Genomic DNA, 14941 nt, shown 5'->3' with positions numbered 1-14941 from the left:
TACTTATAAACAAATGAAGATCAAAAAACGGTAAATTTTCCCTTTTTTCGTTTATAACCAAAAAGTTAAGTATTTTAAACAAATTTAAGAGTAAGAAACTCATAAATTGTATAAAAAACTTCAATATGGCGTTCGCTGAATATGTCTATCCCTATTGGTTGCTTAGAAAATTGCAAAATAAATCATAAATTTTGAGTTTTTATAAATATTCATAACTTATATAAACATTAGCTTAGAACGTTCTTATTACACGGAATGCTGAGACTTCTGGTGCTTAAATCAAACCATAAATTTCCAAGCAATTGGTCAACTAGTTTAAAGGTATTTAATTTGTTTTCCCAAATTAATTTTTTTTGCAACGCTATAAGTCAGAAAATGATGAAGTTACACTAATACTTTGGATAGTTTATGAAAGAAGAAGATTTATACTATTAATTTATTGAAAAAAAAATGACAAAAAATAATTCTTAATACTGCAAAATTATTTTGCAAAAACATGTGAATTAAAAAAGTGGGGAGGCTAACTTCGTCCCTAATAGGGAACTTGCACATTTTTTTTTATTAGATAATAATATTCAGTTTTGTTTAAAAATGAGATTTCCAAAATTTCATGCTTCAACAACTCGTAATAACTTAGAAATACATATTTAAAGTCTTCTTCGGTATAAAATAGTTCAAACGGCCCGTGACGTCACATAGTTTTGCATTAGTTTTGATTATGGTTATATTTCGCTGTGTCTAGGTACACGCTAACGTGTACGCAAATAAAAAAGTTAGGTAGACGCGAATTAAACTTCATCAAGCCAGTGACGTCATTATTTAGCTTGCGCAGTGACTATATATTTTGGTACATGCTATTTTGATATGTTTAGTGTTTGTTTGATAGAAAAATATTTGTTAAGGGAAGGGAAGCAGAACTATTCAGATGTTTCAAACTTAATTGTAATAAATCAATGTATATATATAAAAGTATATATTTAGGTTAGCAAAATAATTATACGTATTTAGTTGACATGACATGTAGGTACAAAATATTGTTAAAATAATTTTTATACGTAAGTGAATTATTATAATCAACTATTCTAAATGCAAAATAAGCCACAATTTAACTAAAAAAAGTATTTTATTAACGTTTCGACGTCCAAATCGGATGTCATTGTCAAAATAAAAAAATTAGTCAGATTAAATAAATTATTAGAAAATATTTTTTACTAAGCAACAACATTTTTGTTTAATTTAATAATATTTTGTATTTTGACAACGACATCCGATTTAGACTTCGAAACGTTAATAAAACCAATTTTTTAGTTAAATTGTGGCTTACTTCCCATTTAGAATAGTTGATTACAAAAATTGCACAAGGATAATAGCTTCAGAACAAGTTAATTATTATTGTGAAAGCTTTAGGTCTTCCTTTTATTTTAATCTTGGGCGGTAATACTATTTCATTTATAACTAAAAAAATATATATTAAGTTATAGTCTCTTATCTTTTTCGTACTGTTTTAAAATGTTCTTAAACGCATTAAAAGAACTAAATAATTGTCCACACTCCATAGTTAATTCAAAAACAAACACTAAACAAATAAAAAATAAGAAATCACTAACACTCTAACTTTTTATTTGCGTACACGTTAGTGTATATCTAGACACAACCTTATATTTAGGTATATTCTTCTTCTCCTTCTTCAGTTTATTGGCCTCCACCTACTTGGGTATTTGGCCAGCTCATCTTCGTGGAATAAGTCAAAAATGTTTATATTCTAATGACATTTATGGTATGTCATTGTAATAATAAATACCAGTTTGTTAAAATTGGAGTTTTATACTGTTTTTGAAGGAAAGGAACGAAGGTTTACTATTGAAGATAAAACCATTTTGTAAAAGTACAAATTTCTATGAATAGTTCAAACGATCAAAAACACTTGTAACATCACATAAATGTATTTTCTACTGACGTTTATAACGTCTAATTTAAAATTCTGTTTACTTTATTGGAAAAATGTAAACGTACAACCCAGTGACGTCACGACGCGTTTAGGGCCACCTTTTTAATTTGAATTTTTAATCGTCTTTAGGGGCCAAACGAAAGACAAACAAAACTTTTTTATCTTTGATACATGTTTTAAATTATGTTCTGTTGTGATTTATAACATTTTTTTCGAATTTAAAAATTTATGCAAGTTCCCTATTGTCCTAGGACAATTGTTTTCCTTTTAAAATGTGTATAAAAATCCAGTCTTTCCAAATATGAAAAAATAATTTTTCTACGGGTAACGGTTCAAAAGTTATTTTAATTGCAAATTATTCTTATTTTGCAAAATAATTTTACACTGTTTAAAATTACTTTTTGTCATTTTTTTTTTAATTAAGTCAATAGTATAAATGTTCTTCTTTCATAAACTGTCAGAAGTCTTACTGTAACCTCATAATTTTCTGACTTGTAGTGTTGCAAAAAATAATGAATTTGGGATAAACAAATTAAATAACTTTTAAACTATTTGACCAATTGCTTTGAAATGTAAAATATAATTTAAACACCAGAAGTCTCAGCAATTCATGTAATAAGAAGATTCTAAGTTAATTTTTACATAAGTTATAAATATTTAAAAAACTCAAAATTTATGATTTATTTTGCAATTTTCTAACCAACCAATAAGGATAGATATATTCAGCGAACGCCATATTGAAATTTTTTAGACGATTTATGAGTTTCTTACTTTCAAATTTGTTTAAAATGCTTAACTTTTTAGTTATAGACGAAAAAAGCGAAAATTTCCGCTTTTTGATCTTCATTTGTTTATAACTATGTATATCATCAACATCGGCTGCAGGAAACATAAAGGTTATTAATATAGATGTCCATACTACGCAAAAAATTTGGTTTCGGCCTGGAGGGGGATGTGTCAAGAGAAAAATCTTATTTCTCTGGACTATGATACGGATGTGTATGGAACGGTTACGATGTAAGGAGAGAGTTGGACAACAATACTCGGAGACATTTGAAATAAACAATGGGCTAAAACAGGGAGATGCACTTTCACCACAACTCTTCAACTTAGCTCTGGAGCACATAATCAGAAGTGCAAGAATCGAAAAACCGAATACAGTATTTTATCGAGAAGGACCAAACTTACTACTGGCATTTGCAGACGATATCAATCTAATAGGAAACACACGATTAAGAATGAAGGAAACTTTCGTGAGGTTCGAGAAGGAAGTAGAGAAGATGGGGCTCCAAATCAACGAAAACAAGACGAAATATATGTATATGAGCCGCAATAACCAAAGCAGAGACTGAATCGGACACAACATCACCATCGATGACTTTAACTTTGAGCGCGTTAGAGAATTCAAGTATCTTGAAACAACAATAACTGAAGACAATAACGGATCACAAGAAATAAACAACAGGATACAGGCCAGCAACACATGTCTTTTTGCCCTCCAAAGCCTTATAAAATCGAAACAACTAACAAGACGTACGAAGATACAAGTCTATAAAACAATCATACGACCCGTTGTGATGTATGCAAGCGAAACGTGGACGATAACAAAGGCAAACGAAGAGAGACTATGTGTTTGGGAAAGAAAAATCCTAGGGAAGATCTTTGGTCCTGTGCTGAATAAAGCATCAGGACAATATAGGATAAGAACTAACAAAGAGCTCGAATAACTTTACCCAGACCTTTGCCAACATCATAAAAGAAATAAAGTCCAGAAGACTCCAATGGGCAGGACACCTCAGAAGACATTCTGACCAAAGAACAGTAAGACTGGCGTGGGAGGAAGTCCCAACTGGAAGGAGACCACGCGGACGCCCTCGACTCCGGTGGCGAGATAATGTAGCAGGAGACCTAAGCACTATGGGCGTGGAGAATTCGATCCCCGGCCTTCTGCGTGGATGTCAGTCAGTCTACCGCCTGAGCTATCCGCCCCATAATTTATTTACGTAATTTTTTAACTTCTTTTTCTTCTCTATGTGCCATCTCCGCTTCGAAGGTTGGCAATCATCAGAGCGATTATTATTCTTGAGACAGCGGCTCTAAATAATTCGTTGTTACTACATCTAAACCATCCCCTAAGGTTCTTCACCAATGAGTTACGTCTCCTTCCTATGGATCTTTCTCCCTGGATTTTTCCTTGCATAATGACCTGGAGTATTAGGTATTTATCTCCTCTCATCACATGTCCCATATATCTCAGTTTTCTTCTCTTCTCTTTTTTTAACACTTTACAAAGTTTATGTAGGTACAAAATTTCCAACATCCAGGCAAAGATAAATGGAAAACTAACGCAATTTATACCAGTACAAAGCTGAGTCAGACAAGGTGACTCATTAAGCCCACTGCTCTTTAATATAATAATGGACGAAATAATAGAAGCAGTACGTAAAGGTCATGGTTACAGAATGAGGAACAAAGAAATCCAAATATTATGTTATGCAGACGACGCGACGCCGCATTAATCGCCGAGACAGAAGAAGATCTCCAAAGATTACCACACATATTCAATACAACAGCCAAGAAATACAATATGATAATATCAGCAGAAAAAATCAAATGTATGACAACATCTAAATACCTTCTTCTTCTTCTTTGAGTGCCTCTCCTATCGGAGATTGGATATCATTAGGGCGATTCTAATTTTATTTACTGCTGTTTTGAACAATTCGTTAGTGGTACAGCCAAACCACTCTCTCAAATTTCTCATCCAGGACATTCTTCTACGGCCTGGATTTCTTCGTCCTTGGATTTTTCCTTGCATTATGTTTTGTAGGAATGTGTACTTTTGTCTCCTCATCAGGTGGCCTAAGTATTCAAGTTTTCTCTTTTTTATATTCAGTAGAACTTCTGGCTTGTTATTTATTCTGCGTATTACTTCTTCATTTGTAATTTTATCCACCCAACTTATTCTTAGTATACGGCGGTAGCACCACATCTCAAAGCTTTCAAGATTTTTAATATTCCTCTGTTTAAGAGTCCATGACTCAACACCGTAGAGCAAAGTACTGAATACATAGCATTTTAACATTCTAGTTCGTAGATGAATACTAATATCACGATTACAAAATAATTTTTTCATTTTTATAAAAGTAGACCTGGCAATTTCAATACGTCTTTTTATCTCGTGATTTTGGTCACCTGTTTCATTGATAAGGGTTCCCAAGTATTTGTATTCGTTTACTTTTTCAAGTTGGGTACCGTTTATTGTGATACTAGTGTCATTTATTGGATTCTTACTGAAGGTCATATATTTGGTTTTTTTGACGTTCATCCTTATGCCGTAGTTATTACATATCTCATTCATACTTTCAACTAGATGTTGTAGATCTTCCGCTGTTCTTGCCATTATCACAGTATCGTCAGCATATCGAATGTTATTGATAACTTCTCCATTGACTATTATCCCTTCGTTTGCATATGAGAGAGCTTCTTGGCATATTTGTTCGCTGTAGATATTAAACAAGAGCGGTGACAATATACAACCCTGTCGTACCCCTCTACGTAATTCTATTTCGTCCGATGTTTGGTCTTCTATTTTTATATTAGCTCGCTGGTTCCAGTACAGATTTAATATTATTTGTATGTCTCTGGTGTCAATGTTCTTACTCTCCAGGATTTCTTTGAGTTTACTGTGGCGTACTTTGTCAAAGGCCTTTTCAAAGTCTATAACGCAGGCGTGTACCTCTTGGTTAACATCTAGGCATCTCTGTGTTAGAACGTTCAGGGCAAAGAGAGCATCCCTTGTACCTAATCCTTTTCTGAATCCCATCTGTGTATCGTTAATATCGATGTCTAGTTTTTGATAGATTCGGTTGTGGATGACTCTAAGAAATATTTTAAGCAGGTGACTCATTAAGGAGATTGTTCGATGATCTGAACATTGCACTGCCTTAGTTTTCTTCGGTATGGTGACAAACGTAGACAGCAACCATTCTTGTGGTATTATACCAGTACTGTATATTGTATTGAATATATGCAATATTATGGTTACGGATTGAACATTCAAAAGCTTCAGCAGTTCTGTAGGGATTTCATCAGATCCGTTTGCTTTTCCATTTTTAGCGTTTCTTATTGCGTATTCTACTTCTTCTTTCAATATGTCTGGCCCAGTTGCATTGATTATCTGAGTTAAGTTGTTTCTATCGTCTTCAAATAATTCATTCAGGTATTCTGTCCATCTTTTTATTTTATTCTCTAGATCTACAATAAGGTTTCCATCTTTGTCTTTAAGTTTACCTATTTGGCATTTCTTTATGCTTCCTGTTATCTCTTTTACTTTTTTGTGCATATTGAACGCATCGTACTTTTTCTCATAGGTTTCCATTTCTTCACACTGTTCTTTAATCCACGCCTCTTTGGCTTATTTTATTCTCTTTTTTATGTGTTTGTTTATTTCTTTGTATTTGTCTAGGTAATTCTTCATATTTCTTCTTTGTTCCATCAAGTCTAGTATGTCCTGTGTCATCCACCCCTTGTTCTTTGTTGTCGTTTTTGTCAGATGTTTCTTTCCTGCTGTTTGTATAGCTGTATTTATGTACTTTAATTTTTGGTTAACGTTATCTGTATCGTTAATTTGTTGTTGCACTGAACTGAGGTTTTCATTTATTTCTTCTCCTGTTTCTTGTATATTTTTGTTTCTAAGTTTAACTAAATCTAGTGTCTTTCTTTGTGGTCTCCTTATCTTTTTTGGTCTCGCCTCTATCACAGTAACTACCGGATTATGATATGAGCCTATATCAGCTCCTGGGTACGTCTTAGTACATTTAACAGCATTACGATACCTCCTTGCTATCAGAATGTAGTCTATTTGATTTCTCACTATTTTTTCTTTGGTATGTTGTGGAGATGTCCATGTATATAATCGCCGAGGAGGTAATTTTATAAAGGGTGTTTGTTATTACGAAGTCTTCGCTCTGGCAAAATTGAATCAATCGATCTCCTCTGTCGTTTCTGTTTCCAAGTCCCACTACGATGTAAAATCGAAATTGATATGAAAATAATAAAGCAGGAAGCAAGGTTTAGATATCTGGGAATAGATATAATCAGTTATGGAGATGTTGAAGAGGAAGTACGACAACAAAGCTTAAAAGCAAGTAAAGCGGCGGGATCTCTTAATGACACAATCTGGAAGAACAAACACCTAAAGCAAGACACAAAAGCAAGGATCTATAAAGCAGCTATTAGACCTATATTGACATACACGGCGGAGACAAAACCTGACACATCTAAAACGAGACGACTACTAGAAACAACAGAGATGAAAATATTCCAACGAATATCAGGGAAAGGTCTGTTGGCTGTATCAAGAAGATCATGTAATGTAGAAGACATAAATGGATGGGTGACAAAACGGAAACAGGAGTGGAACGAACACATTAGTAGAATGGCAGAGGATAGGAGAGTACGAATAGCACGAGATAAGTCACCAAATGGACGAAGAAGTATTGGCAGACCAAGAAAAAGATGGTGCGATAACTTGAACACTTTAGGAGGCTAATTGAAGACGAAACAGGCTTTAAAGTCTACATACAAGAAGGAAGAAGAAGAAGAAGAAGTTTCCAACTCCTACTCATATTTTTATTCTCATTATCTCATATTTTTAGATATTTTTACTTTAGATAGATATTTTTAGTTTAGATATTTTTAGTATTTGCTGCATACAAAGAACCTATTCCTGGATGGATTGACAACTTGAATGGTCCTACTGGTATCCTTGTGGGAGCAGGCAAAGGAGTTATAAGAACGATGCATTGCAATGCTGAGTTAAATACTGATTTTGTACCAGTTGATATGACAATTAATAGTTTGTTAACGGTTGCTTGGAAAGTTGGTACAGGACCTAAGAAATCTGAAGCCGAAGTGTATAACATTACAGCTAATAGGGTATGTTTAATTTAAAATAAAGTTTAAAGCTCAATTTATCTTACGACGCACGGCTCAATTTATCTTACGACTGCACGTGTCGCAGAACAATAGACGGCGCACGTCCCCTGTGTCGTCCCGTTCCGTTGTACGATAAACTAACCAATGCTTTTCATATCAGACAATGCTTCAACGTGTCCCGCAAGACAGCCGTGCCGTCCACGTCCCCGTGGTAAGGTAAATTGGGCTTTAGCTTTAGTGCGTTGAAAATTTACATTTAGGGTTGCATTTTACAAAAGACGCAATTTTATATTTCTGAAGTATAGGGGAGGTTATACAGGGTGTAACAAAAATATAGGTCATAAATTAAATCACATATTCTGGGACTAAAAATAGTTCGAATGAACCTACTTACCTTAGTACAAATATGCACACAAAAAAAGGTTACAGTCCTTTGAAGTTACAAAATAAAAATCGATTTTTTCCAATATATCGAAAACTATTAGAGATATTTCATTGAAAATGGACACGTGGCATTTATATGGTAGTAGTATCTTAAAAAAATTATAATGAAATTTGTGCACCCATTTTATGGGTGTTTTGTTCCCGTAAACCCCCCCAAACTTTTGTGTACGTTCCAATTCAATTATTTTTGTGGTACCATTAGTTGCACTAATAATTTTTAAAACTTTTTTGACTCCTAGTATTTTTTCGATAAGGCAGTTTTTATCGAGTTGCAGCTTCTTTTTTAATATGTTTACATAAAAATGTTATGGGGGTTTTGTTCCTTTAAACCCCCCAAATTTGTGTGTACGTTCCAATTAAACTATTACTGCGATACCATTAGTTACACAGAGTATTTTTAAAACTTTTTTGCTTCTTTGTGTTTTTCCGATAAGGCATCTTTTACGAGATGTGGCTTCTTTTTTAATATGGTTCAAAATATACCTAAAAATGTAAATCATAAATAAATGTTCATATTATTACCAAGTCTCCATATACTCTAGGCTAATTAGCAAAATTCATGGAAAAGTTATTTACCAGTAATTTTATTGCTGCAATCGAATTATAAGATCCTATATATTAATAATATAGGTATGCAAAGTCCGCAGATAGTGTGCTACTTTTTTTATAAACAAAATGGCGTCGACAAATCGTATTTTTTTTCAATTATTGCTCTATAACTCAGAACACTCAGAAAAAACACCCAAATAAAAATTCACCGCAATTAAATTCTGCATAGAGATATGTTTTTCCCGATTTGCTCTGACGAAAATTTTCCTAGGAAAATGCGGGTTTTCCCAACAAAATCTCTAATTTTCAAATAAAGTTTAAGATAAGTAAATATTAATCAATAATTAAATAACTTAGTGACATCAAAGCTTTCTTGGTATAGATTGTAATTCCAGAAGCCGGTGAAAATTAAACGAATATTTTTGCAACAATTCAATAATTAATAATTTACGATCGCAATAATAACCAAAATAATCATGATACATTGATCAAACTTATAAAGATTATAAAGATGAGATGCTTATTTACATTTTGTCGACAAAATATAAATTTTTAATTTTTTTGCATAATCTATAAATGTTAAAAAAAAATAGTCATAAACAAATTAACATTTCTCATAAATTGTTTATTATATTATAATTTTAAAAAATACTTAAAATGCGTATTTCAAAGGTCTTGAAAATGAATGTTCTAAAATTTTTTTCCAACCATTTGCAAAAAATTATGAAACATCAAATTAAACATACGATTACTCCGTTGTTTATAATTTGTTTTAATTGTTTCAAAGCTTAAAAGTGAGTTTATGGTACAAACTAATTGCTCTAAAAAAATATCAAACATTAGTTCAATGGTTATATTTTAATCAAAGATTAAAAATGTTTTTTTTTGTAATTTTTAGCGCGAAAGTAGGCCTGATACAGAGTCGGAGCTAAAATGTTCACTCGAAGCCAATGACACGCTTTAAACTCGCGCGAGTTGTGTATGTGGACGGGTTATAATACATAATTTTATTTATTAACTACTGTACTGAAAATTTTAGCTACGGTACTGTATTAGTCTATAATTACGGTACTGTATTATATACAATATTTATAATCTTTAATTAAAATATAACCATTAAACTAATAATCGATATTTTTTGTAAGTAATTAGCTTGTACTTTAAACTCACTTTTACGCTTTGAAAGAATTAAAAAAATTATAAACAACGTAGTAATCGTATGTTTATTTTGCTGTTTCATAACTTTTTTGAAAATGGTTGCAAACAAGTTTTAAAGCATTCGTTTTCAAGATCTTTGAAATACGCATTTTACCTATTTTTTAAAATTAGAATATAATAAAAACTTTCGGAGAAACGTTAATTTGTTTATAACTATTTTTTTTTAACATTTAAAGATTATTCAAAAAAATAAAAAATTTATATTTTGTCAACTAAATAGGCATCTCATCTTTATAAGATGTGTTTTTGGTGTAAAGTTAAAATGTTCAGAGTTATGAAGCAAAAATTGAAAAAAAACACGATTTGGGGGCGCCATTTTGTTAATAAAATAGTAGCACACTATCTGCGGACTTTGCATACCTATATTATTAATATACACTGTGTCCGTAAAGTATGGAACAAATTCTTTTTTAGCTAAACAGAGCATTTTAAGAAATAATCCTGAAACACGTCGATTTTGGATTTTAATTTACCGTATTTTAAAATAATACTCTAATATACAGGGTGAATTACTTTCGAGTAATGACGTCACCGTCATTTTTTTTAAATAGAACACCCCCATTTTGTTTCAATTTTCGGATTACTCTAGCTGAGCTGATTCCAAAAATGTATCACATGTTGATTCAAATTGGTACAGGGTGGACAAAAATACAATAGCTTTGTGTGTGTTCATAAAGTAACGCGTTAGTTAAACTAACAATATTATCAAAAATACTTATTGTATTTATGATATTTTAATTAGTTTTTGATTTTAATTAATTTTTGATATTGTTTAATTTAATATTTTAATTCAATATCAAAAATTAATTAAAATTTAATATTATGAGTACACACAAAACTATTGTATTTTTGTCCACCCTGTACCAATTTGAATCAACATGTGATACATTTTTGGAATCTGCTCAGCTAGAGTAATCCGAAAATTGAGACAAAATGGGGGTGTTCCATTTAAAAAAATTGACGGTGACTTCATTACTCGAAAGTAATTCACCCTGTATATTAGAATATTATTTTAAAATACGGTAAATTAAAATCAAAAATCGACGTGTTTCAGGATTATTTCTTAAAATGCTCTGTTTAGCTAAAAAAGAATTTGTTCCATACTTTACGGACACAGTGTATATAATCATAAGCTTCGATTCCAGCAATAAAATTGTTGGTAAATAACTTTTCCCAAAAATGGCCTATTCTCTGATATCAGCCCAGACTAATAATCGTACTTCACCATATACAAATATGTGGTGGATTTGATAAATATTCAAAATATCTCGATATAAACTGATTTTTCGAAAAAATACTGAGAGGCAAAAAAGTTTTTAAAACATTGTGCTTAACTAATTGTACTACAATAATAATTAAATTGGAACGTACGCAAAAGTTTGGGGGGGTTTAAAGGAACAAAACCTTTTGGGGTTTTGTTAAAAGGGGTCCTTTTTGAGTATGATTGTACAAAAAATCTGAATCGGAATATTTTTCCTAGCGGATGCGCAGTGGCTTTCTGGACTATGATGCAGTAAAAATTCCGGTACCCACAAGGTGGTGTGGTATCCCATTTCTATTAACTTTCCCCAGATATTTCAATTGCAAAATTTCGGGCAGTAATTTTTTAGATTTTTAAATTCTTCGTTTCTTGGGGTATAAGAAAAACACGCAATATTAATAAATTGTTTATGTATTACTTATATGTCTCTAATATGTTTTCCTCCATTTTTATAGGATGATTCGGTAAATTGGGGAACAGCACTGGAGATATGTAAGAAACACGTATTTAATTATCCATATAGTGTGATGTTATGGTATCCAGGAGGGGGGCCAAAGTCAAATTATATTGTTCATTGTATTGCCGCATTTTTCTTCCATCTTGTTCCAGCTTATTTTGTGGATATGTTGCTAACTTTAACTGGAAATAAACCTTTGTAAGTATAAAACAAAAAATATTTTATTTCAGTCTGAAAAGTTTGATTTACAAGATGGAATTTATAAAGTATACATAGTCATCATCCCAGATATACTCTGATTTCGAATTGCTAATCTTAGGTCCTCTCATTTTTTGATTTGATTTTGAATAGCAGTGCTGTATAAACTTTTCATTCCCTCTGGTGTTTCCAACTCTTCATAAAGCTATACAGTAGATCCTTTCTTTATTGTAGCTACAGCTTGCTTTGCTTCCCTCTTTCCTACCTTGTATATCTCCTTAACTTCCTCTCCTTTAGACCTGTCATTCCATTTTCCAGCCTCTTTCTTCTCTCTAACCTTCAGTTGCAATGTATCATTCTACTACCAAGTTTCTTTGTCCCTAGAAGGCCATTTACCATGTTTTTCGTAACACTTCATCCCCCTATCATACCACAACTTTTGCTGTTGGCTTATAACACATATGGTGTTCAGTTGGTATTGCTTCCATTCAGTTGGACAGTCATTATGCTATCTTGGAAAAGTAAATTAAGTATTCTCTCTATATGTATCCACTAATATTCTTAAAAATATGTATTTTAAATTGAACTATAATCTAAAGATATGTATTTGGTTTTGTTTTAGCTTGATTAATATACAAAAAAAGATTAGTCATGGATTGAAAATACTACAATACTACACAATAAGACCTTGGTATTTCCACAATGACAAATTTGCCAAACTTTATGATTCTTTGAATACTACAGACAAAGAAATATTTTATGGCAACAGGGAAAAACTGAATCACGATGAGTATTTGGAGAACTACGTATTAGCTGTGAGAAAGTACTGTGTGAAAGAAGATCCCTCAACTATAGCTAGTGCTAGAAAAACGTTGAATAGGTAATTATTTAGTGGTTTATCTTTAAAATATAAGTTTTTTTATTTCACACTTTGTGACGTATTCCTTTTCTTTTTTCAATCGGATTATTTATCAGTTTTTGGTCCATTTACCTCCATTTTTGGACCTACTTGTCTTCTCTACTGGTCTCTATCCAGGGTTGTTTGCATCTATCTTGTTACATGTTCCATAGCTTTCTCGTACCTTGTTGCACCAATCGTTCAACTCATTTGGCTATCTAACGCTCTAGATTTTTAAACTAATTGTATGTTTCTTGATGTATGTTGTACCTAGGGAGCTACCTACCATGAATTATGTACATGTCCCCTTTCATCACAATTCCAGCACCTTAAGGTCTTTGTTTTTTTGTTTTCACTATTTTTTATCAGATTAACTAGCTGGTTAAATTTATCTTCAAGACCATCAGTAAATGTTTGAATGGATAACTTTTCCATCATGGCTTTGGGAGCTGTTGGATAAGCATATCGTACTTATTAGTATTATTAGTATCTTATAATACTATTTTGCGCAGCAGAAGTAAAATAAAGTTCAGGATCTTGAATTTAAAATGTATTTTATGAATTTATAAACTAGACAATCTAATGACAATTATTGAAGTTATTTACCTTTTCAAAGCATACTAATAAAACAACATGAACTAGTATATAGTAGACACTTAGGATATTGCCTTTTTAACATTCTCCCTCAATACCTAAGGTCACCTATACTTTTAAACTAAGTTTATTATATATAAACTTGTGCTTTTTAGTACCTAAAGATTTTGTTAAAATACCTTTAACTGCTGAAAAGGTACTTCATGATATTCTCCCTCAAACGAAAGTTTTTGATTTTGTTCAAGGAGTGTACTAACAGTCTTACAATCAGTCATTTGAAATTTTTCAAGCAATTTCACAACATACTGATCTTGACTAAGTTTCAACTCGTTTTGTTTTATATTTCGCTCAACTTTCATTCCTAAACAATATGAAATTGGCCCTAAGTCCTTCATACGAAAATGTATTTGTAATTCTGATTTTAGAAATTTTACCTGACTCACATCATTGTAAAAAATGAAAAAATCATCAACATATAATGTTGATTAAAAACCTATGATAACTAGCATTTTATCAGAAATTTTTACAAAAATACAAGGTTCAATTTTAGATTGTTTGTAACCTAATTTTTGAAGAACTTGTGTTGCCTTTTCATACCAAAGCCTAGAAGATTGTTTTAACCCATATATTGCTTTATTTAATTTGCAAACTTTGTTTTCAAAACCGGGCACTTCAAAACCTTCAGGTTGAGACATATAAATTTCTTGATCAATTTTACCATTTAAGAAAGCTGTTTCTACATCCATGTGATCTGCTTCTAGATTTAGTTCAGCAGTCAATGCAAGTAAAAACCTTAAATTACTGTAACGCATAACAGGTGAAAAAGTCTCGTTATAATCTATGCCATGTTTTTGAGTAAAGCCTTTGGCTACTAAACGAGCTTTATAAGCTAAAATGTCACCATTCTGATCCCTTTTTATTTTAAAAACCCATTTGTTTTTTACAATGTTTTTGTTAGAAGGCTTATCTACTAGTTCCCAAGTGTTGTTAATTTTGAACGCATTCATCTCTTTTTCGATAGCTTTAATCCATTCAAAACTTCTCGAACCTGATAACGCTTCTGAAACAGTTGTGGGTTCTAAATCATCAATAGGAAGGCAAGGCATTGCATAACTAACTCTCTCATTATCAACTGCAAAATCATCATACATTTTTGGCATTCGTCTATCTCTTTTCGGATATCGCGAACTACATGTATCATCTACCTTTTGCTTTCTAGTATTTACATCATTTTCGTTTACACTTTCATGCACACTTTCAGTCATATCTCTCTCAAAATCATTGAAACTCTCTACATTACTTACTTCCAAACAATCATTCGCTTCATTCTCGCCACAATCATTCTCATTCACACTCTTACTAGTACTTGGACGAATTGAAACTTGATTGTTTTATTGGATTGTAACAGTTTCAGGATCAGCAGATTCATCTGTT

General features: G+C 31.9%; 1 protein-coding gene across 3 annotated transcripts in view; it reads left to right on the top strand.

The window, feature by feature from the left end:
- Positions 1–14941, top strand: part of LOC126879480 (putative fatty acyl-CoA reductase CG5065) — a 154805-nt gene that overhangs the window by 129437 nt on the left and 10427 nt on the right. For all 3 annotated transcript variants that reach the window (XM_050642514.1, XM_050642513.1, XM_050642515.1), the window contains exons 5-7: positions 7653–7888; positions 11816–12015; positions 12638–12895. In XM_050642514.1, coding sequence (XP_050498471.1) covers positions 7653–7888; positions 11816–12015; positions 12638–12895 — 694 coding nt within the window. The remainder of the gene's footprint in view (positions 1–7652; positions 7889–11815; positions 12016–12637; positions 12896–14941) is intronic.

Source organism: Diabrotica virgifera, chromosome 2 (assembly GCF_917563875.1).
Source record: "Diabrotica virgifera virgifera chromosome 2, PGI_DIABVI_V3a".
In the NCBI taxonomy this organism is placed as follows: Eukaryota; Metazoa; Arthropoda; class Insecta; order Coleoptera; family Chrysomelidae; genus Diabrotica; species Diabrotica virgifera.
This window is presented reverse-complemented; position numbering and strand designations above follow the sequence as displayed.